The sequence below is a fragment of the Colletotrichum orchidophilum genome, assembly GCF_001831195.1.
Source record: "Colletotrichum orchidophilum strain IMI 309357 chromosome Unknown Scaffold_112.1, whole genome shotgun sequence".
Classification (NCBI taxonomy): Eukaryota; Fungi; Ascomycota; class Sordariomycetes; order Glomerellales; family Glomerellaceae; genus Colletotrichum; species Colletotrichum orchidophilum.
This window is the reverse complement of record NW_019173068.1, coordinates 60663-83542: the sequence shown is the minus strand read 5'-3', so window position 1 is coordinate 83542 and position 22880 is coordinate 60663. Positions and strand designations below refer to the sequence as shown.

The following is a 22880-nucleotide window of genomic DNA, read 5'->3' as shown; positions in this document are numbered from 1 at the left end:
CCAGCCTTAGGGCCTAGACCGCAACGATGCCGGCGACCAGCCCCTCCAACTCACCAGGCGCCACGACTCTGTCTCTCAGATTCGTCGACTCCACCCACCCGGAGCCGAAGAAGAAGAAGGCTCACAGGAAGAGCAGAGGGGGCTGTTCGTCATGCAAGAAGAGAAAGGTAAAAGTGAGTTACCCGAGACCCCCAGTCGATAAAAAACACCGCCAGACTTATACGGGTTTCTAGTGCGACGAGTCAAGCCCCTGCGCGAACTGCATCAGACGGAACGAGACGTGCACGCAGCCGCAGAAGCCCTCGACCCCGGAGACTGACGCTTCGCCGCCCGCGAGGCAGGTGGACGCCTCGGGACCCGTGAACCTCCTCCACATGGAACTCCTCCACCACTTCCAACACGCGACGATCCCCACGCTCTGCTTCGCCGACATCTGGGCGTCCGTCATGCCGCTCGCCTTTCGAGCAGATTACCTCATGACGGCCATGCTCGCCGTCTCGGCACGACACCTCAGCACCCTTGGACCAGAGGACGCCGTTTACGGGGAAGCGGCCATGGCTCTGCTGTCCCGCAGCTGCGCCCTCTTCGGCGCCGCACTCGGCCGGGAAGACGGTGGCGGGTACGACCCGCTGTTCTTCACGGCCCAGCTCATACACTACCTCGCGTGGTGCAATCTCGAATTCCTTGACCGCAGCGGCACCACTCTCAACCTCTCACGAGACCAGCTCTTCCTGCTCAGCTCCGGTGTGCGGGTATTCCTCTCCCAGACGAGGGCGCAGGGTGCAGACAGCATCTTTGCCAGAGCGTGGCAGGAGTCCCCGTGCGATGCGCTCGACAGACTCGTGGCGGAGCAAGGAACGGATCGTGCTGGCATTTGCAAAGCGTTCATGGGTCGATATGATGACCTCACGCCCGACAGCCAAGATGTCCCCTATGGCAACGCAGAACGCGCCGCCTTCCAAGGTATCGTGGAGCGGCTGTCAGTCATCATGGCGCTCGGGAAGCATCGTGAGACGAATACCCAAAGCCGACCCCAGAGGTCCGATCTCGAGCGATACATTCTAGCCTTTCCGCTCTTCTGCTCCGGCCTGTTTCTGGACATGATCACCGCAAACGACCCGAGAGCACTGACTGTACTGTATCACTTTTACGAGACCTCGCGGCTGCTTCTCGCAGAGGAAACCACGTGGTGGGCGTCTGACAGACTCAATGCCATGCCGAAGCTGATCGAGCAAGAGATGCATAGGCGGCACATGGAGCCCTGGGCGGTAGGATTCGGGCCTTGCAAAGCAGCGTGAGCCGTTGTTGATTGTGGCAACTGAGTCAGGGACAGATCCTTTGTTACTGGAAATCCCTCAAGACTTGTGATGAGTACTGGCCTGGCTGGGGTGGGGCTACGGATGAACAAGAGAACACAAGGCCCAAGAATGTATCACGGAATGCGGAACCAGGCCGAAAGAGTATCGAAAAACACATACCAACCACCGCGGCAAGGGACGCAGAATCTCCCTCCGCTCGTAAAGCATCAACAAGCGCCCACCCTCAAGGGCTTCCTCGAGAGCGCATTCTCCGACTAACACGGGTCCGTCACAACCCTTCTCCCTCTTGACGCGCCGTCGCGTCTACACAGACTATCAGCCTTTGGTGCGTGGCTTGCCGGAGCAACCCCCAAAAGTTGCCAAAACGGGCCAGCCGCGGCGCAGGGAGCTCGCCCGACGCGGTTAGCGCGGGGATGGCTTTGCCAACCACCAAACGGCAACGCACGACCTGCAGGTCTAGAAATCCTCCCGCCTGAAACCCTTAGCATTTCTACGGTGATCTCTGCTGGTAGTAGGCGGACTACGAACAGACTAGACGAATCCACATTCGCGGGGTCCAGAACCGCGCCGGCGATCTCTCGATTTGGAAGCTCGGCGTCCGTCGTGGCGCTGCGCTAGACTCTGCTGGCGCTGTTTCGTCCCTCTTTACACGAAAGTGGTCTGGGGCGGGCATGTATTTGTTGTGGTGCTCCCATGGAGACACCTTGATAGTATTGATGGAAACGTTCTGTATGGGTATCAAGATGGATTCGACAAAAATAAAACTCCGTTTGCGCACTTTTCCCGTGTGCTCCCTATGCAATTCTACCTCGGTCTGTACCGCTCCCATAACGCTCTTGTAATAAGCCCAGAGGCTCCCAGCCCCAACTCAAACGGCCCCCCCGCCGGCTGGTCTCTGTTGGACGATCTCGCCGGTAGGTACGGCGGGGGCGGCGACGGGCTCCGGGGGGAAGACACCGTCGTCGTCGTCGTGATAGTGGTCGTGGTGGGGGAAGCCGGCGGGGCCCCCTGGAGGTACTCGCTCAGCTCGCTAGTGGGCATCCCAGGCCTAGTGGCGTCCACCACATGGCTGGTATGGGTGGCCGGTGACAAAGGGACTCGGGACGAGACCGTGCTTGTCGGCGATAACGGGCTCACACTCGCGTACTGATGCGCGGATGTCTCGTCCCTCTGTGCGCTGCTGGACGAAGCCAGGGCCGCCAGCTCGAGATCCTCTTCTGATCTGCCCACAGCGCCCCGTACGACGACGACGCCGAGAAGTCCATCTGTCTCGTCCAACACCCCCATCTCCTCTCGGCTGGCCCGGCCTAGAAATGGAAAGTCCACCGAGTCTCGCAAGTGCGCTCCAAGCCTCATCATGGCGAATGCATCCAAGGTGTCGGTCCACGTGGGCAGGCTGTAAATGTAGCAAACCAGTAGAATGAGTGCGATGGCCTGCATGCTGATGAGCAGGCTGATCGCAATGGTGGCACCTGCGCTGTAGCGCGGTGCGACAAAGTCGGTGCTGGCCAGGTTGTAAATGGTCCTCGCGGCGTCGTTGGATGCGGCGTCCTGTAAGACGGCGAGGTTGGACAGGTACATGCCGACGCCGAGAGTGCTTTGCGCCACCTTGACATATTGAAGGCCTTGTGCAATCCTGAATAGTGTCTTGGGGAGCTCGGCGAGCGAGCATCCCTGGTATATGGACGAGTACCACGAGTCGTAGTCGTCGTTGTGGGAGTTGTACGGCAGCTGCCACGCACGGAGAGGCGCCGGCAATGAACACGCCGCGCGCTTCGCATCGCCATCGGAGGTGGCATTGCCGGGTAGTTGGCCGTCCGGGAAGGTCTGGCTCAGGATCTCAAACACAGCCTGGGGATATGAGCCGTTGCCAAAGAGCGCCTCGGTGGTAGCCCGCAACGGGCCTTGGGCAGAGGTCCAGCCGTAGAATCGGTCGCGGTTCCAGTCGTCTTCGGACTCTCTGGTGATGAGGTTGCCCTGCCAATCGTAGTCGTGGAAGTGCGCTGCCATGTCTTCGTCCGAGGGCCACTCGACAATGTCGGACGGACGCAACCCCGTTTGGAGATTGCCAATCTCAAAGAAGGCACGCGTGGTTTTGGCGACACACTTGATGGTGACGTTCTGGGCTGGCTCCGACAAAAAGTCCTTTGACTCGGCCGCCTCCGTGCTGATCTGCGCGTCGATATACAGCACTTCGTCGACGTCTTGACGCCGCCTCGGAGGAACCCCATGCGCTGCGGGGCTGGTGTTGTTGCTGGGCATGCATGTTCTCACGCTGATGCCGAAGCCTTGGAGAGAGGTTGCGTAGCCGTCGCAACTGGCAGGGTATTCTTCTCGGCGTGCAACCTGGCAGTCTGCGGTTGAGCTGAGCCGGATGGAGTGCTGTCGGAGAGGTCCTGTCGTCACGCCGGCGGGCATTGTCGATACCCAAAAAGAGTCGTTGTAAGTCTGATCCTCCCCGGTCACGAAGCTCATGTGTGTGTCGTCGTCTCGCCACAGATTCTCCTGGATGTCGGCCGAGGTGATGTTGATCATCCTTGTTCTTACATTGTCAATGATTTGGGTGGCGTTGGACTCTCGAAGCAAAACGGGCTCCGCATCCTTGCCAATCATTTGGGCCGGCTGTCCCTTGCCGTCGCACGTTCGATCCCATTTAGTCAAGGGCCTGAGGCTATCGCACGAGTACACTGGGCGGCTCGATGGCGGCATTAACAGTGCCTGCAGCGGCGGCTGTACGGCGGCTGTGCCATGTTAGAACAGAGTAAGCCCCAACGACTTGCAGACCTACTGAGGAGAAGCAATCCGGTGGCCAGCAGGAGGTAAGAAGACGACTGTCCGCTGGAGACAAAGGCTGTCCATTTCAAGTCCGAGATGGCAAGCAGCTGTCTTACAGTGAGTGTCTGCTGCTTGGACCGGCGCTGCGAGAAGACGACTGCGCCGTAGGCCAGCAGCGCGGCAACGCACGGCAGAGCCATCACAGCCGCGACGGTGCTGAAAAAGGAAGCCGCGGCGATCCAACGGTGATATGAGTCGAGGTCTTGCCGCATGATAATCCCCCACGGGTCGGCTGTTGTTTTTCGGTTGATGACGCAAACGCAGAGCCATGGTACTACCAGCAGCACCAGGTAGGCGACGAGTATGTAAATCGGCCGGCGAGCGTATCGCAGCGGCTGGCGAGACATGTCGACCGGCTTCGAAGCCGTGTATCTCGGCGGCGGTCGTTCTGCCAGCGTCTGATTTCTGTCCATCGTAACTGTCCAGTTGTTCATTGGAAAGTCGAAAGGCCGAAAAACGCCGGTAGGAAGACACAATAGTATTATGGGATTGCCATGTTTGCTTAATTGGCTGTTGGGCGCCTTTTTAGTTTGCCCCGAGGCGTTTGCACGGTCGCCAAGGGCTGGCTGACGGCAGCTGACCGCAGGGCGAATGCTGCAATTTCCCTGCGAGCCTAGAGGAATGTGTGCAGGAATGAAGTGATGGGGCACAGCATCCTTCGAAAAGACAGCTTGCCACGCATGTTTTGCTTTTGAGACCAGTCAATGCGACCGAAGCGAGCCGGAGCGGGACATGGCATGGCTTCTGCCGGTGCCAAATAAAGACGTGTTGGAGAAAATGGCTGCATCGATTGATCCGTCGTCCAGCAAATGCCTCATTCGCCATTGTTCAGAGGATAAGTGTCCTGGCCATACGTCTCGTTGAGAGTTACGCGCGTTATAATTTCTTCGTTCTCCATGCGGACCCAGCTCTCCACCGACATGTCTGGGTCGTCGCCCTGCGTGAAGGAGAGCTTAATCATCCGAGCGCCGCGGTTCCAGGTGCCATACCCGCCGTAGCCCGTGTGCTTTGCAAAACAGAGGAATGGGGCCTCGGCGCCGAGTCCGGTCTCGTGGCCGGGCCAGGTCGAGCACCACGAGTCGCCGTGGTCGTGCCCGACATAGATGCTGTGGAGACCCTCCGCCTCCAGCAACGCCTCGACGAAGGAGGCGTCCTCCACGCCCTGGCCCTGGATGGCTAGCGGGCTGTCGGCATTCAATCCAGGGAACTTGGCGGGGTCGAGGTTGGACTGCTGCGCTTCTAAAAAGACGTGAGGGGGAATGTGGACAAAGGCGACGCTGGGCACGACACGGCCGTGCTTCTCCTTGAGCTCGTCGTAGGTCTTGGTAAACCATTTGGCCGTCTCGGGGGCAACCCAGTTTGGAATGTCGTCCATGTTATCGGAATCCGTCTGGTAGCTAGTGCCGCCCCGGCTGTCAAAGAACCACAATAGCAGAATGGGGTCGTTGGAGTCTCCCTCGTAGACAGGGACGTAGTAGTTTGTGATGCCCGGGAGATTGTCGCCCATGGACGTTGTGTAACAGAGATCATACCCCTTCTCGGCACGGAACAGCTGTTGGCGATCCAGCGTGTGCTTCGAGTCGTGGTTCCCGTAGACGGATGCCCACCGCTGGTTGGTTTTGACGAGCGGCGCTACAATCTGGTCAATGTAGAGCGTAGAGTTCTCCTTGTGCGTGTCCTCCCCAGTAATGAGATCGCCGTTGAAGACAACGAGGTCGGGCTGTTCGCTCTTCATGACAGATTGCATGACTCTGGTGGAATTCTTGTCCTGGTCAATGCCCCAGCCAAATTCCTGCTCTCCGTAGTGCAGATCGGAGAAGACGGCAATGATGTAGTCGCGCTGGGCCGACACCTTGAGCCTTGGTTTGCTTATGGACGGCTCGGTCAAGGGCCACTTGCCGGGCGAGATCTTGGTCATCATCATGAACATGGCCGCGAAGCTGATGGAGAAGACCAAGACGAGCTGACACACCCTCTCCGCCAGTCGACAAGATGACTGCGGCGGGCGCGGCTGCACAGCCTGCTCCAGCTTTGATTCCGGCATCGTCGATGTGCAACCTACAAACGGTTGTGAGAGGAGGCGTATGGCGGCGGCGGCGGCGTGTTCGAGATTGAGGACAATCAAGACGATGGAAACTTGCACGAGAAATACAAATAGCGCGACTATTGGGGTCCAGCCAAAACAAGAGAACAATCACAATCGAGTGCGATGCGTGAAGAGGAAGGGGAAAAGTCGACGAGATTTCGACGAAGACGCTGCCCTGCAGACAGACTGCTGAAGCCGCCCGGGGAGCTCTGGGTGCAGGCTGCAGCTGGGATTCCAAGGGCCAGACAATCCCAAACAGAGCCAAAACGGGCCCACTGTGGCAGATGCCGGTTTTGGGGGGCACAGTCCCACCAAAACCGAGGGGCCCAAGCCAACCAGGAAAGACGAGACGAAGACGTGCAGATGGTACAGAAACATCCGCCTGCTATCACCAAACAATACCAAGGAAGCTCGTCTGTTCTTTGCTCCCGCTTCGCCTCATCGAACTGGCCTCTGCCATCGACAATTGACCACATGGCGGCGGTACGACTCTCAGCATGCGTGCATCCGCCGACATGGTCCGAAATGAAGACGCTGCCGGCTTAGTCACTTTGGAGGTTGAAGACGGGGGTATCATGAGGATAAACCTTACTCAACGACGTGATTCGCGAATGGCCCGGGTGTGTGTCTGTGGTGATTTAGTGTTTATGGGGGTTCACCTTCTTTGGGCATCGCGATCATTGCACCCATCAGTCTGCGCGTGCAATGCCGGAGCATCATTTCGACAGTACCAAGACGCGTCTCCCAATCGTCTGGACGCGTCGTCGGCTCATGATGCCGCTTCTCACCCCGGCATGAGACAGGCAGGGTGGAGTGCCCCCTTGGGAGTTGTGTTGCGTCCCTTGCGCTTCCCCTCCGACGATAAAGCTTTGGTGGGTCCAAGTTCCAGCAGCAACTCAATTGCACCTTCCCGACTCGTCCAAGTGCTGCCATTTGTTGCACCTACAGCGGAGTGCTATCTAACGTTCTTCCGATGCTGACATTTGGAGAGCTCCTTATACACAATGCCCCTTCCCAATTGCTCCTTGACCTCTGCGCCCCCCAATTGCTGTTTCAGTAATCGGCTATTGCTTGCTACGAAGCATCGATAGACCATGGCACAACCAGATAGCCCCTCCAAGTATGCGGAGCTCTACCGGGACGCCTTTCAGGTCCCGCCCCCGTACGAAGCCGCCGCTTATCCCCGCATCCGGCCCCGCCGCACTCTCCTCCGAAGCCTCGTGTCGCCTCGAGTGCTCGTCTGCGTCTTCATCGCAGGCCTCCTCGCCTGGCACACTTTCCTCATTGAACGTAGCCATGCTACTCGACATGCGTCTCCGTCGGCTCATCTGGCCCGCTTCGACGAGTCCCTCAAGCACTGCGCTGCTCTCAAGACGTTTCCCAAAAGCCCCCAGCCGGAAACTCGCAAGGCCAACTCGAGATGGAACGCTGCCCGCGGGCAAGACAAGCCGGTGGTCCTGCGCAACATGACCTTCTTTGATGGCGAGTCGATCGCGTCCGAGCCGATGGACATCAAGTTCGAGCAGGGCTTGTTCACCGAGCTCGCAACAACAGCCTCCAAGACCATCAGCTCCGACGGCGCCACGGAACACGACTTGCACGGTCGCTTTGTGACCCCGGGCCTGGTCGACATGCACTCGCACCATTCCGCCAGCCTGTGGCCGGCTCTGTCAATCACCGAGGACGACAACGAAATGAGCAAGACCTACGGCCCGCTCACCCCGATGCTGCGTATCCTCGACTCGATGAAGGCGTACGATGACGCAACTCGCATCATCATGTCTGGTGGCATCACCACGTCGCTCATCTTGCCGGGTTCCGCCAACATCATGGGTGGCGAGGGTACCGTCATCAAGAACGTTCTCAAGTCGGGGACGCTGGGCGAGTACGTCGTCGAGGAGCTGCTGCTCGAGCGTGATATCCCCATCGAGGAGCGCCATCGATACATGAAGCTGGCCTGCGGCGAGAACCCGAAACGCATCTACGGCCACACTCGCATGGCCAACGCCTTTCTTCTCCGCGAGCAATTTGCCAAGGCCAAGGAGCATATGCAGAAACAGGACGAATACTGCGAAAGCGTCGCCACCGTGTCGACCCTATCCGATCAAGTAAAGGACCGCTTCGTCCGGGAGTCTGGCAGCTTTCCTGCGGACCTCAAGCTCGAGTCCACCGTCGGCATGCTCCGTGGCCGGGTCTCCATGCAGAACCACTGCTACCTCCCAGAGGACTTTGAGACCATGCTCCGGGTCACGGGCGAGTACGGCGTCCGCGTTCGGGCCTTCCACCACGCCCTCGAGGCCTGGCAGGTTCCCGAGATGCTCAAGGCTTACGGCGAGTGAGTAGTGACCGGTCCTGTCGCGAACTATGTGCTAACCGGCGCAGAAACGTCACCGTTGCCACATTTGCCGAGTTCAGCCTGTACAAGTTCGAGGCCTACGCGCCGAGCCTCTCCGCGGGCAAGATCCTGAACGAGCATGGAATCCCCGTGGCCTACAAGTCGGACCACACCGCACCCGAGACGAACGCAAAGTACATCATGTTCCAAGCGGGCGTCGGCCACGCGTTCCACCTCCCGGAAGACAAGGCCCTGCAGTCCGTCACCTCCATCCCCGCGAAGGCCATCGACCTGGGCTACCGCGTCGGCTACGCTCGCCCGGGCTACGATGCAGATCTGGTCGTCTGGGACGCCCATCCGCTGTCCATCGGAGCGACCCCTCTGCAGGTCTACATTGACGGCAACCCCCAGCTGCAGCACCACATTGTCCAGGAAAGCATGGGCAAGACCTTTAACGAGGCCTCGGCCGAGGAGGCCCTCCCCGTGAAGCCGAATATGCGAACGGAGCTGCAGTCGGAGAAGCGGGAGGCTTTCTGCAGCAAGACCAACAAGGCAAAGGCCAATTTCGTCATCAACGGCATCACGAGCACATTCCTCGAAAACCACCCCCAGGTGCCCACCGTCTTCCGCGACGTCAGCGGCGAGAACTTTACTCTCGTAATCAACAGCGGCACCGTCGCCTGCCTCAGCACGCCAGAGAACTGCTCGTCGGCCGTTGCCAAGGTGTCTTCCCAGTCCGACGTCACCACCCTCGACCTCTCCAACGGCCACGTCCTGCCGGGCTTGACGGCCCTCACAGCCTCCCTTGGCGTGGTCGAGATCGCGACGGAAGACTCCACCGGAGACGGTTACGCCGACCCGAAGAAGAACGGAAACGACCCGGAGAACCTGGACTACGCAAAGTACGGCGTCCAGCTGGAGGGCAAGGCCTTTGCCCGCGCGCGCCTCGGCGGCATCACCCGCGCCGTCACGCCGCCCCTCAGCTCCCCGGGCGGCGGCTTTGTCAACGGCGTCAGCGTCGGCATCCTCACGCGCACCAATCGCACGCTCCTCGACGGCGGCGTCTTCCGGCCCGAGGTGGCGCTTCACGTCACCATTGACGACAAGGCGAAGGGGAGCGTGGGAACCATCAGCACCGCCGTGAAGAAGCTGCGCAAGATCCTCGCCGACGGCAAGGGGAAGCACAACGAGACGACGTTTGGCGAGGTGGCTTCGGGCAAGCTACCGTTGATCGTCAACGCCAACAACCATGTAGGCCTCCCTGTGGCCTACGAAACTATGGAAAGCTAATGCGCGCAGTGGGACATTCAACAAATCATCAACATCAAGACAGACTTCCCGGACGTCAATATCGTCATCCAAGGCGGTGCCGAGGCGCCCTTGGTAGGTCCACGGCACGCATACTTTGGCACGGTCTAACAATCTCCGTACAGGTCGCGCTGGAACTCGCAAAGTCCCAGATCCCTCTCATCCTCACCGAGACCCGTCCGGCGCCCTCCTCCTACCGACACCGCGACGCCGTTGTCGGCCCGCCCCTGACCCCGAGCGTCGCCCGCATCCTCGCAGAGGCCGGCGTCTACTTTGCCGTCGCCATCGTCACGGACAGTGAGTCAATGCTACAATCTCTACAGAAAAGCTGCTAATACGTAGCTCCCAGTCATGCCTGCAGACTACCGCCTCCACGACCTCGCCCTCGAGGCCGCGTGGGCCGCAAAGTACGCCAACCTCGGCGACAAGGAAGCCGTCCGCCTCGTGTCCGGCAACGTCGAGGACATTCTCGGCCTGCCCAAGAGCAGCGACATTGTGGTGTGGGAGGGCAGCCCGCTCGAGTTTGGCGGCACCGTGGCCCTCAGCTTCGAGACGGACCAGGACGGCGACCTCGAGGTTGCCGCTTGCTGGCCGCAGGAGGAGGACAGGTAGAGATGCCGTCTCCCGCCCCGATGGAGGGTCGGGTCGCGTCGTTCGGTGTATGTGTCTCGGGAGTCAATAACCATTTATTGCACGACTGTAGGTATGCAGGTGACATGGTGGCGGATGTTTCCTTCCATTGTTGATAATGTAGCACAATAACAACCGATCGCTTAGGGGCCGTGAAGTGAGGGGCGCGTCACACATATACAAGCCATGCAAGAGGCCACCGCCACGTGTCGCTTGGCGTGTAACGTGAGTTCTTCCACACAGTTGCTTTGAGATACAAACTAGGCGATGCATACAGCACTGAAGCTGCCATAAACACGACGCCGCTATCCAAAGGCCAAAGCCACAAAAGCCAGTGTCACAGACCGGGACATGACATACTCGTCTTTGCAAAGTGATTCGTTCCCGGACCAAGACCTCGAGCCACCGCCAAGGCTTCCGGTTTAGGTTCATCGGGCGGAGAAATAGCCTGTCGTCGGGACAGCTTTTCCTGCCAACGTCGATGGTTGTGTAGCCCGCTCGAGACATCACGACGAAACGCAGCTACCTGTCAATAACACCCGCGCGGGACTATGTCTCGTCAGCCCCAGCGCCGACACCTGCCCTTATCGTCGGGAACCGGGAACGCGGCACGTAAACAGGCGATCAAGCTTGCTCGCAAGATGCACCGGGCGAAGGGGCTACCAAGGGAGGCAAACAATGGAGCTAGCCAATTGATGGTGAAGGGCTAGCGATGCCGCTCCTGCAGGGACGGGACCTGTCTGTGAGGAGGCGGCGCGCCAGATTTAAGAGTCGGGTCCTTCAAAGGCCTCGGCCTCGGATGGCGAATTGACGGAGAAATGTCTCATACGACACGGAATGGATGCCGCTGCTCACATTCACTGTTGTGATGGCTCACGCTACGGCCCGTCATCGTCCCGGGGAGCAACGAGCCACGTTGATCTTCTCGGCTGTGCTTGCCTGAGAGCTTGGAGTTCTGTGGTCGGCCAGAGAGGAGATGGCGCCGTCTGGCCTGGCTTCGGCTCGGAATGGTGCGTCGTCGTCGATCCGTCCCTGCAGTGCAGGCGGAGACCAGACCAAGACGGACTGACACTTTAGCAAGGACCATTGCAACTTCCAATAGGAAGAAGAAAGCACAGAGTGCATGACAACCTGCCGGTCGCCGAAAGGTGCATTGCGACCAAGGGAAATAGGCTCGCCCGCTAGGCACTCTGGGTTGACGGCGTGCCGCAGACGGAAAGGCTGCCAGAAGTGGGCTCGTTGCCTTGGCTCTCTGGCCATGGCTTCGCGAGACAACCCGTTTCATCATCAATTTGCCCCAAAGCGACTTTTGGCTTACATTTGCCAATTGTCTAATGGCGCGGACCGCGGGCGTTTTGGAAGCGCGCGCCAGCCGGCGATTTCCCGCCCAACCGGCGGCTCAGGGGCACAGGGCGCGTTGGCCAAAATAGCTTGTTGCTACATGGGCCATTTGGTCAAGGGAATTCGTAGGGCCTGGCGCGACCGTCGGTCACCTCGCCTATTTACCTAGGCCTTACTCGTGAACCTGGCTTTCAACATCTTGGCAGTTTGGAGAGCCTCACGAGAGCCACTGGGGCGCTGCACCTTCCCATGTAACCCAGCGCAGGAGGCGGGCATCATTCAATCCGTAGATGAAGACACAGGCGGTGTTGAGGATATGATGATGGGTGCATTTGTCGGCGGTGAGCCCTTACCCGGGTCAGTCCGATGTCATTCTAAGACGCTGTCTTGTCATCGGCGATATTGCTCGAAGAAAACTGAGTCTGTCTCTGATCCGAGTCTTGGACAGACACAAGCAGTGTGTCCTGGGCTGGCTGAAGACAAACTGGCGCGTGTCGAAGTGAGACGTTGCGATTCGAGACACACAACCAAAAGAGGAATCTTTGTGAAATTGGCCCACGAGTGTCCTCGGAACGGCAATGTTTCGTCATTGTTGGTGAAGAGACTCTTGCGACACGCCGAACTGCCCACAGCTGTATTCTCGCCCGGTCGGAGATGGCTCACGCTGTCACCAGCCACTTTGACGACCACAGGTCTATTCTGTCGCGGAACTGTAGATGCAACTCCCATAAGGGTGTGGTGGTGTATCGGCTGTCAAAGGAGGTCTGGTGACTGAACAACCCTCGAACAGGTTGCCGCCGCGCCTCAACGAGATATGAATTGCGGCTTTTTCTAGAGCAGCTATTTTTTGATTCGCTGGCATCACAAAAAGATTCGATGCAGCATTGGGTGCACTGCCGGTGCGATGGCCGGGGACGTGAGGCTAGGTCGCAGTCGGAGGCAGCAGTCAATCTCCCCGCCGGGCCCCGCCAAGGAGCGCCGTCGCTCGGGAGGACGTGATTCGCCGGGCAGTCCGTGATTGTTTTCTCCAACACACGGGTGAACATGGGATGAGCACCAGGATCAGGCGTTTCCAAACTCCACCAGCCGCTGGCCCAGTCTGTCGTGGCCGGGTCCCCAGCCTTTGGGGCAAGAGCCCTGCACTCTGCTAGAGTCAATCAGGGCTGGGTCCATCGCAGCTTTCATGGGATGGCCCAAGGCCGGGTGGGAATGCTGAGCGACTATTTGATCGCTGTCATCCTCCAACGAGAATGAATGGGATTGTTCGGGGACGCTTGAGTCTGGGGACGCTTTTGCGAGGGATGGAGGTGGGGACAAGCAGAGGAGCGTCGGATGCGTCACTCATGCAGCTAGAAAACTCTTTTGCCCGGCCAAGGCCAAGCAACCAAGACAATCAGAGACATGGCCATTCCGTCGGGAGGTAAGAAAGGGATTGTTCGAGCTGGCGCGGGCGATGGGTCACCCAGAAGAATGACCCCGAAATTCCGAATAATGGGTTTGATGTCTCGCAGGCTGATGCGGTCGAAGCTGTGTTCACCCTTCAGGGAAAAGTCTCACATGCCGACTCAGATGTGGTTTCCTGTTCTGTCCGTTTCGAGCTTCCTGCCCATTGCTTCTTGGGAAAAGTCTCAAACCCTGTAATTTGGGAAGGGCGAGCCCCTGCGCAAGTGGGAAACATGCCAGGAACCGCTTAGCCGGATAAGGTTAGCGCGGAGAAAGGTAAACGGCCCTCCTGTCGCCCCTTCCCGGAGGCACGGAGGCAGCAACGACAGACTTTTGTCGCGACATGTTATGGAAGGCGGCCGGCGACCGACTACGCCTGCCGTCTTCGCACCCGGGTCTTGCAGCATGATCTCTCAGTTGTTCGGATCACCGGCATCAGGTTGGTCACCAACAGTGCTTATTCGCATCGCAATGTCCACCGCCATCAGCACTTCACAGCAGCGGACCAAGACATGGTAGATTAGAGAGGCAGACACACTTGACAGGCTGCCAGGACGTCATCGCTGGCGCCCACTCGGATGCCCTTTGCCCCTGAAACATGGCGAGAATCCGTTTGCCCAACCGCCACCAAGCCCTGAGCGTCGATAGTCGCGTTGCCGCGCCCTGGGCCTGGTGTTGCTGGCATTGGGCAGCTACGTGGACGGACGCCTCTAATCCGCCAAATCAAAACTTTTCCCAGCGCCACAAACGGGCACTTGAAGCCGTGGACGAGAGGAGGGCTCTCTTACCTGACTGGACGCCACGTCGGCGGCACAAACGCTAACAGGAGAAGAAGCCCAGAAACCAGGGGCGAGTCAGCGTGCCTTTTGGTGCTAAGAACAGCCCCGGCGACAATTGACCTCGGGCCTGCACAAAAGTGGCAGTCGGCCACGGACCCGTCCAATGGGGAGTCGGGAAGCTTATGCACCATGCAGGAATTAGTCGTGCAGCACACCATTTCAACTTTTTGTGCACTCCCGCCTCCTTTCCAGTGCGTGGGTGCGTAAGTGCAGAGAACATTGGATCAGATGAGCGGGCCGTCGTCGCTCTTCTGCCGCTGGCTCTTGGTGTGATGTACCTCCAACCATCCGTCTAGACGCTTGTTTCCAGGTCCTTTTTCTCCTCCAGGACAATGCACTAATGCAGGCACAGATTCTTGAGCAGTCAGTCAGCGAGGGAGTCTAGAGTGAAGACAGCGGTTCGAGGATGTGTCCCTGTTCATCCCATCTCACACGTAGCTTAAGCATACATCTCTCAGTTCGTCCGAACCCATAGCCTCCGGACTGCCCAATTCCCGCCCTGCGCTTGACTAGTAGACGTCCATCGCCAGTGCAAGGCCGCACTACCACATGGCGTCACGGCGTCACGGCTGAGCGTTGCTAGCGCGTTCCTACCACCCAGGCCCCTTACTCAGATCCAAGCCTGCCAACTGCCACCCAGGTCCCAGGTGCCGTCCGATGAATATATTATTTCCCACCTCTTCCTGCCTCCACCGTGGATACACCTTCTCCATTCCACCACCATTCCCTCTTGACACTTGCTGGGCATTTCATTCTCTCCTTTCATCATTCCTTTTCAACCCACAAAAGCTACAGCTTGCTGAGCACGTCCTCTCATTACCACTCTCAGTCATCGCCTTTTGATCTATCTGGTTCATTCATTCACTCACTCAACCACTTTCGTCACTCACCCAGCCTCAACGATCCCTGGGCGACCGACCCGTTCATTTCAACAGGTGCTCCGGTATCAGCACCCATACAGTCCCTACTCAACCCAGCAAGAGTCCCAGCGACCGCTTTGATACCCGCCTCCCGAATTCGCCCCCATCTCACTACCCTCGCCAACCGCAACAATGAAGTTCTCTGCTGCCACCACTTTGGCTGCCCTTCTGGGCGCCGCCTCAGCCGGCTCCAAGTCCGATGACAGAACCTTTGCCGTCCTCCGCTTCAACAATAAGCAGCTCGTCAAGACCCGTGTTGACCCCATCATCAGCCCCGGAAAGCCCGCGTCCCACGTCCACGGCGTCATGGGAGGAAGCAACTTTGGCATGTCGGCCACCGGCGAGACTCTGTCGCAGTCCAAGTGCACCAACGCCATGATCAACGGCGACGACAGCGCCTATTGGTTCCCGTCTCTTTACTTCCAGGACCCCAAGACCAAGGAATTCGAGTCTGTCGATATTTTCTACGTCAACGTCTACTATTTGTGAGTCTTACGACTGTCCTGGACCACGTGCCTTACTGACCTGGTTCCAGCTTTGATGGCACCGACGATGAGATCAAGGCCTTCCCAAAGGGTCTCCAGATCTTCAGCGGAAACGCCTCTACCCGTGTCGCCCCGTCCTCCGGAGGCAAGCAGAACCTCGAGCCCGCTGACGGCCCGATCCAACCCGTGCAGTGGACTTGCCCCAGATCCAGCTACAACCCGCCGTCGTACCCTCTCAACTCTGACGGTACCATCGCCGGCATCGTCGACCCCCAAAATGAAGGCTCCGGAGTCGGTTTCCCCGACCAGAACTGCGACGGCTACGCCTCGCCCCTCCGTGCCGATGTCCACATGCCTTCCTGCTACAACCCCAACGTTCCTCTGAACGACTACAAGAGCATGGCCTGGCCCTCCAACAAGGGCGCGACCAACAGCCGCCGCATGAACTGCCCTGCCGGATGGATCCACGTCCCTCACATGTTCTTCGAGGTCTACTGGGACACTCCCAAATTCGCCAACCGCTGGACTCCTGGCCAAGGCGCCCAACCCTTTGTGCTCTCCAACGGCGATACCTCTGGTTACAGTCTGCACGCCGACTTCATCGCTTCCTGGGATGAGACTGTCCTCCAACAAATTATTGACAACTGCAACGCCGGCTCTTCCGGTATGGATAAGTGCCCCGGTCTTCTCAAGGGCCTCAACACCGACATGGACTGCACGACTTCCTCCCCCGTTGATGAGGTTGTCGATGGCGTCATGAGCAAGCTCCCGGGCAATAACCCGCTCGGCGGCTTCGCATACGGCTCTGTCGTTGGTAGCGGTAGCGGTAGCGGTGCCGTTGTCAATCCTCCCTCTGGTTCAGCCTCCGGCTCTGCCTCGTCTTCTGCTTCTGCCCAGCCCTCTGTTAGCAAGGCCGCCACATCCGGCAACGTTAGCCAGGAAGAGGTTCCCACGCCATCCGCTAGCGTCTCTGCAGAGCTTCCCGTCCAGTTCGCCCCCGAGGTCGGCACCACGGCCGCCGGGACCTCTGCTGCCGCCGCTGTCCCCACTAATCCCGTCGTCCACAAGCCCTCGGCTTCATGCTCGCGCAAGACCAGGATCGTGTACAAGACCGTCACCGTCACCTCGCCCGCAGAGGAGTCCAACCCCGTTGCCACCCCCACTGCCACTCCCACTGCCACCCCCACCGGCTCGACCGACAACTACAAGGCTCGTCGCCACGAGCACGAGCACCTGCACCGCCACCGCAGTCACCGCAAGTAAGCAGCTTGTCCAATCGACAGGGTCATCCTATGCGCACCACCAACGTTTTTTCTTGGTTGCGCCTGTACCAAATTTCTCTTCAGTAGACATTTTAGGGATGGGAGTTCCAGAACGCTTTTTGACCACAAGGGGTCGATTTGGACAAGGGGACTCGGCGGGGCTGTTTGGAAAAGCATTCCCCTTTGTGCGCGAGGATTCGCATGGTTTTCTTTTTCTTGCCTTTGACGATGATGATGATCAGTTACATGCACAACCTCAACCAGGGAGGTGACAGAAAGCTTGTAGGGTGCGAGCAAGCTCAAGGGCAACTGGATTCGCTTCTTGTTTGTACCTTGGAACACATTTCGATTCTTACAACGGGTCTCTGCGAGAGAGGTCCCGCATTTGGGAAAGGTTTTTTGAGAGGACAAGTGGTCATTTGCTCCGATTTGGTAGTCACAGGCAATCGAACCAGGAAAATTTCCACGGCAACTGAGTAAAATGTGTGAGATTGATGCCATGTCCCTCGTCCTCATGGCGCCTTGGTGACGTTGGCACGTGGCCCACCAAATTGGCGTCGGGATGGTGGACCATCGGGACGTCGATTTAAGGTTATTTCGTCTACACAAAACAAATCCACCACATTCACTGCAATGACAGGCTTTTTTTGATCCAGGTGCCGACGCAAAGGTTAATTGAATTAAAATGCTGGGTGACGCAAGGGGCACATCGAGACAAGTACCTATGCGTCTAGGAGTCTGAATCAAGTAGCCAAGCAACCCGTCCGTCCGTTCGTGTGCACTGCCGCCGGTCTCCACAAATTCTCCGAACCAGCGGTGCCCACTGTAGAAATTTTATCCGCCGATACCCCACAGCCGCACACCGGCGCAGCGCCGCAAAACGACAGACTGACCACATCAATCGAGGCAACAGCCAGCCGTAGTCATGTCGCTGTACCACGAGACCGCCGACGTTCTTTCGGCGAGCTCCGACCACGGCGGCAGCTTGAAAAGTCGCGTCTTTGGCAAAAAGGGTCTCAAGTCGCCGCCGGCGCAGGTGTACGCCCTCGCGCTTGAGACGTGCAAGTGGAGCGCAATCCTAAAGGAGGTCATCGAGGCGGCGGAGCTTTTGCGCCATGAGCGCAAGGTGAGTCTCTGCCACATCCTGCCGTGATCGACTGCCGCTGACTCCTCCATAGCTCACACCCACGCTGGCGCTTCTGCTGGTGCACGACTTCCTCTTGGCCAAGAAGGGCATAGCGCTGCCTCAGTCTCACGGACTCAGGACGGCCATTGAACGGCACAGGGCGAGGCTGGCCTCTGAGCTTACGCGCGCCCGTTTGAGGAGGAAGATGTCGTCATTGGAACTGCTGCGAGCCGACGTCAACGCCAACGCGGACCCTGAGGGAAGACACCCACGGTGGATCAGGGTGAACGTGCTCAAGAGTAATGTGGAGGACCAGCTGGGGACCACCTTCAAGGGGTATGAAAGGGCGCTTTCCATCGAGGCCGTGACACAGGCAACGGGCAAGGCCATCTTCATCGACAGTCACATTCCCTTCCTCTTGGCAGCATCACCCGGCACGGATGTGACCAAGACGCAGGCCTATCTAAAGGGAGAGATCATTCTACAGGACAAGGCATCCTGCTTCCCGGCGTATCTTTTGGATCCGCATTCCGAAGACGGGGACGTTATCGACTCGTGTGCGGCGCCGGGTAACAAGACAACGCACCTAGCAGCCATTGTCAAGTCGCACGAACCCGAGCAGGGAGCCCAAAAACAAACCATTTTTGCGTTTGAGAGGGACTCCAAGAGGGCTCAGACGCTGGAGAAGATGGTCAAGATTGCAGGCAGTCGGGGCATGACCAAGATCGGCCCAGGCCAGGACTTTTTAGACGTTGACCCCGAGTCGGACGCGTACAAGCATGTCGGGGCCCTGCTGCTGGACCCCAGTTGCTCTGGGAGCGGTATTGTCGGGCGAGACTCGATGCCAGAGTTGCATCTTCCAGAGGTTCCGGGCCCGCCTGGAGCCAAGGGCGTCAAGGGAAAGTCGTCGAAACAGGCCAAGCCGGACGACCGCAAGCGCAAGCGGGACGGAAAGGAGGAGCCCGGTGCGGTGATGGTCGACGATGACGGCAATGCGGTCGAGGTCCAGTCGGAGCAGGAGTTACAGAAGCGCCTGGACGCATTAGCCGGCTTCCAACTGACGCTTCTGCTCCGCGCCATGAAGTTTCCCGCAGCCAAGAAGATTACCTATTCCACCTGCTCGATTCACGCAGAGGAAAACGAGGGCGTCGTGATCAAGGCGCTCGCGTCAGAGGTTGCAAAAGAGCGCGGTTGGAAAATCCTGCCGAGGCAGAAGCAGGTTCGCGGTATGCGAGAGTGGCCCGTCCGCGGGCTTCCCGAGGCGGCGGGAGGTGACGGGTCCGTGGCGGAGGCGTGTATCCGGACATACAAGGGCGATGGCCATGGCGTTATGGGATTCTTTGTTGCCGCGTTCGCGCGAGATGGGAATGATGGGACAGTCGACGAGGACGGCCCATACTTGAGAGATGACGAGGGGCGGATCATGAGGGATATGACCGGGATGCCCGTGCTGAAGAGTACGGGGAAGCCTGTGGTGTTGGCGAATGCGAGTGTTGGCGCGCCGGAGGAAGATGGAGATTCGAGTGAGGAGGACGAGAGCGAGAGCGAGGACGGAAGCGATCGAGACGGCGACGAGGATGAGTGGACTGGGTTTGACTAGGTTAGCTCTGGACATGTGTTGGAAACGCGACGAGCAGACGCCGAGTGCTCGCGATCTTTTGTTCAGTGAGGCGAATGCGATGCTGTAACCAGTCACCTAGAGCCTCGTGAGGTGGGCAGACTTCTAGGGCTCCCCAACGTGCCTGCCACCCTCGGGTTTACTTCGACTTGCTCCTTCCTTCTCGAGGGACGATTGCTATTGCAGGCAAGCAGGTCCACAGCCCCTCCCGGCAACACAATCGCCTTGTGCCTTCTATTTCTCCCAACCACGGAAAGTCTCCCTACTCGGTATCTGACTCGACCTTTCCCAACTTCCATACTTCCTGGGTGCCTCGCTCGACCTCACCCACCTTCCACCCTTCCCTGTTGCTCTGGATACACCTGACTCCAATCGTATTTTTATCGCATCCTTCCGATACAATTGCGTAAGTTCACACGGCAAGGCAACAGGAGGGCGTAGCTAGCTGACACCTTCCAGGAAATCATCACCTTTGCAAACAAAACAACCACTGGCCATGGAAGCGCCGAGCCTGGACGCACAGGCGGCACCCATGAGTTCCCAGGCGCCGGACAAGGTCATCCCGTCGTTTGCAGACTGGAAGGCCCCCCCGCTATCATTTCAACCTTTGCTTGGATTTTCCGAGTCGGTTTTGTACGCGCCTGATGACAGCCGCGATCCGCTTGCACCCGAGAACTTCCAAGCGGCTCCTTTGAACCCCTTGGATGCCATCCCGAACGGTTTTGCCATTTTGAAAGTCATTGGTGGATCCCCTCAAGAGACCATCAACCTCAAGGTCCATATCGAGGCTGTATCCAAGGTGTCGGCCTACTTTCGGGCTGTGTTTTCCAGCAACCGCGGCGAGAAGCTGTGGATCATTCGCCAAAACCCAGCACATGTCCACGACATCATGTCGATAGTCCACTACGGACACGTCTCTCTTCACCTCGGAGCACGCAGAGACGGCGAGCACATTCTCGCTCTATGCTACCTGGCCCAACAGTACCAGGTTATAGGCAGCGTCAGACATGTCTTGCGTGCTCTGATGCATGTCGACAGTACCATGGGCGACATTGAATTGTGGTGGATGTTTCTGGCTGCGGCGTTGTGCCACAACCCTGAGGTCTTCAGGGTGGCAGCCCGAACATTGCTCTGGAGGTACCAAGGCCCATTCGCAAAGCTCGCCACGGTGCCATGCCCATCTCAAGGAGTCTTATTCCAACAGTTGCAGTACCAACTCGCATGTATGGGTATCCATTCATCACCTCTACGCTGTGTTCCTGCTAATGCTACTTCTTAGTCTTTGTGGAAAATTGTCGCAATAGGGAGAGCTTTTGGCTTCGTGAGGCAGCAAACATGGTTGACCCTAAGCTCTGGCAGGAGATGTTCCCATATTCGGTCAAGGGACGGTCAATATCGGAGCAATGGTCCTATCTGTCGCAATTCTGTCAAGTGAAGGTTGTCGTTGTGAACGGCTACCGCACACTGGCTGTCGACAAGCAAAATATTCCCAATGGTATGCCATATGCCTGGCGAATGCATCTGTGGGCTTTGCTGGAAATTGTTTCCCTCCACCTCAATTCTTGCAAGCTATTGTAGGATAGCTTTGTTTTGTGCCGGACATATCATTGTCGATTGCCTCTCTTTCCTAAGAGACGCACCGTTACGATTGACACGGCTGTTGTCACAAAGTTCTTTTCACCTGCCTGTGAGTGGCTTTCGGCGACAAAAGAACGCAGGGGGTATGAAGGATGTTGGATTCGATTGTGCGGCTATTGGAACAGTGTACGGAGTTTGGATCGGGGTTTTTTTCCCCCCACAGAGTTGAGGTTTGATTGTAGTAATAAAAAGTATTGTAAAAGTCAAGGTTCCGTACAATGTGACGTTGCACAAGCCTGGCCCTTGTCAAGGAGACAATCCCTGTCGCCCATCAGACAGGGGTAATCGACGACATCCCATCTCATCCCCCTCCATCAGAAAGAGACGCGAGGCAACATGATTTCCTCTCGGCTTCTGTGGATGGGCTTCTGGGTGCCGCTGATCTCTGGCACGGCTGGGCAGGAGGCTCCGCCTGGACCAGAGATGAGGCTGATTGCCTGTGAGTGCGTCCGGCGGTCCAGAGTACACATGTGCTGACAATGCTAGGTGCCAAAGTAAGATGAGGAGCTAGAGTTGTGGTCGCGCAGCTAACGTGAGGCGTTATGATAGCCCGCCAAAGAGATTTCCAAGCACCTAGAGGCGGAGTGGGAAGCAGCGCGATCCTCAACCGAGTTCCCCATGGCATGGATCAAACACTGCGCCGACGCACCGGCATCCGCCTATCCCTCTATCAAGCTGCTACGCGGCGACCAGCCGGCGGTAGACTTCCTCGGTCCCCTGACCAGTGACGAGTACGTCGTTTACTATTCTTGACGACAAAGCTAACACGTTCGGCCAGGATCCTGCGCTTCGTCGACCGCGCGCGGCGCTCCTCCCAGGTCCCCTCCAGAGTCCCGGCCGAAGAAGCAGAGTCCTTTGGCAACGTCGACGCCTTTGTCTGCGTCGCTCACCTTGAACCGGGCGAGACGGCACTCCGCAAGGCATTCGAAACTGTGGCGCAAAAGTACTGGGCTGAATTCACCTTTGGCGTCGTCGATGGGTCGGGGACCGCGGAGGCCAGAGTCGTCTGCCGCAAGGGCGACGATACCAGCACCCACACTACGACTTTGGCAGACGGGCTCGAGGCCTGGGTCCTCGAGGCTTCAAGGCCCGTCATCGCGGAGCTGACCCCGTTAAACCACCAGCGATTCATCGACGTAGGTCTCGCCTCCTCGGAACAGAAGCACCGTAGACAATCTCGCAGACAGCCACGCTGACAGACGTACAGCGCGCCTGGCCCATCGTCTACATATTCTCCCCCTCCACCCAAGTCCGCGCCTCTATCCGCGCCTCCCTCCACGACTTTGCAAAGAAGCAGTACGCCTCCCTGACGCCCGTCACTGTCGACCCGAACCGCTTCCCCGACCTCCCCGCCAGACTCGGCCTTGACCCCGGCGTGGACGGGTACCCGGCCGGCGCGGTCCACCAGATCTCGAACGGGAGGATCTATCCGTACCCCAGGGGCAAGGCGTTCACACCGCGCGAGCTGCAGGGGTGGGGGTTGGATGTGTGGCAGGGACGGGTGAAGCCGTGGACGCCGCTTGGGCAGAAACCTGTTGAGGACGACACGGCCGGGGGGAGGAGCAGCGTAGTGGGCTTGCATCGCAGCAAGGTGAAGGTGAGGATTGGCGGGAGGGAACGAGACGAGCTGTGACGGGCAATGCGTGGGACTGAAGTGTCTTGTAGATCTATTACTCTATGATTATACAGATGAGG

General features: G+C 58.3%; 8 protein-coding genes across 8 annotated transcripts; 5 read left to right on the top strand and 3 right to left on the bottom strand.

Annotated features, from left to right (window-relative positions):
* Positions 1-26: 26 nt before the first annotated feature.
* Positions 27-1298, top strand: CORC01_10918 (uncharacterized protein; the record flags this gene model as incomplete). Its single annotated transcript, XM_022622545.1, has 2 exons — positions 27-173; positions 234-1298. The coding sequence occupies 2 exons, from the start codon at positions 27-29 to the stop codon at positions 1296-1298; spliced, it is 1212 nt and encodes a 403-aa protein (XP_022470956.1).
* An 825-nt stretch (positions 1299-2123) lies between these two features.
* Positions 2124-4588, bottom strand: CORC01_10917 (uncharacterized protein; the record flags this gene model as incomplete). Its single annotated transcript, XM_022622544.1, has 2 exons — positions 2124-4060; positions 4108-4588. 2 exons carry the CDS (start codon positions 4586-4588, stop codon positions 2124-2126), a joined length of 2418 nt encoding a protein of 805 aa, XP_022470955.1.
* A 380-nt stretch (positions 4589-4968) lies between these two features.
* On the bottom strand, positions 4969-6198 carry CORC01_10916 (calcineurin-like phosphoesterase; the record flags this gene model as incomplete). Its single annotated transcript, XM_022622543.1, has 1 exon — positions 4969-6198. The coding sequence occupies one exon, from the start codon at positions 6196-6198 to the stop codon at positions 4969-4971; it is 1230 nt and encodes a 409-aa protein (XP_022470954.1).
* Positions 6199-7334: 1136 nt separating this feature from the next.
* Positions 7335-10495, top strand: CORC01_10915 (uncharacterized protein; the record flags this gene model as incomplete). Its single annotated transcript, XM_022622542.1, has 5 exons — positions 7335-8575; positions 8623-9826; positions 9875-9958; positions 10009-10180; positions 10233-10495. 5 exons carry the CDS (start codon positions 7335-7337, stop codon positions 10493-10495), a joined length of 2964 nt encoding a protein of 987 aa, XP_022470953.1.
* A 906-nt stretch (positions 10496-11401) lies between these two features.
* Positions 11402-11773, bottom strand: CORC01_10914 (uncharacterized protein; the record flags this gene model as incomplete). Its single annotated transcript, XM_022622541.1, has 1 exon — positions 11402-11773. The coding sequence occupies one exon, from the start codon at positions 11771-11773 to the stop codon at positions 11402-11404; it is 372 nt and encodes a 123-aa protein (XP_022470952.1).
* A 3415-nt stretch (positions 11774-15188) lies between these two features.
* On the top strand, positions 15189-16804 carry CORC01_10913 (uncharacterized protein; the record flags this gene model as incomplete). The annotated part of the gene is made up of 2 exons (XM_022622540.1): positions 15189-15541; positions 15592-16804. 2 exons carry the CDS (start codon positions 15189-15191, stop codon positions 16802-16804), a joined length of 1566 nt encoding a protein of 521 aa, XP_022470951.1.
* A 924-nt stretch (positions 16805-17728) lies between these two features.
* Positions 17729-19529, top strand: CORC01_10912 (NOL1/NOP2/sun family protein; the record flags this gene model as incomplete). The annotated part of the gene is made up of 2 exons (XM_022622539.1): positions 17729-17929; positions 17982-19529. 2 exons carry the CDS (start codon positions 17729-17731, stop codon positions 19527-19529), a joined length of 1749 nt encoding a protein of 582 aa, XP_022470950.1.
* A 514-nt stretch (positions 19530-20043) lies between these two features.
* On the top strand, positions 20044-22818 carry CORC01_10911 (uncharacterized protein; the record flags this gene model as incomplete). The annotated part of the gene is made up of 7 exons (XM_022622538.1): positions 20044-20770; positions 20827-21042; positions 21508-21624; positions 21672-21679; positions 21735-21916; positions 21964-22321; positions 22393-22818. The coding sequence occupies 7 exons, from the start codon at positions 20044-20046 to the stop codon at positions 22816-22818; spliced, it is 2034 nt and encodes a 677-aa protein (XP_022470949.1).
* Positions 22819-22880: the final 62 nt, after the last annotated feature.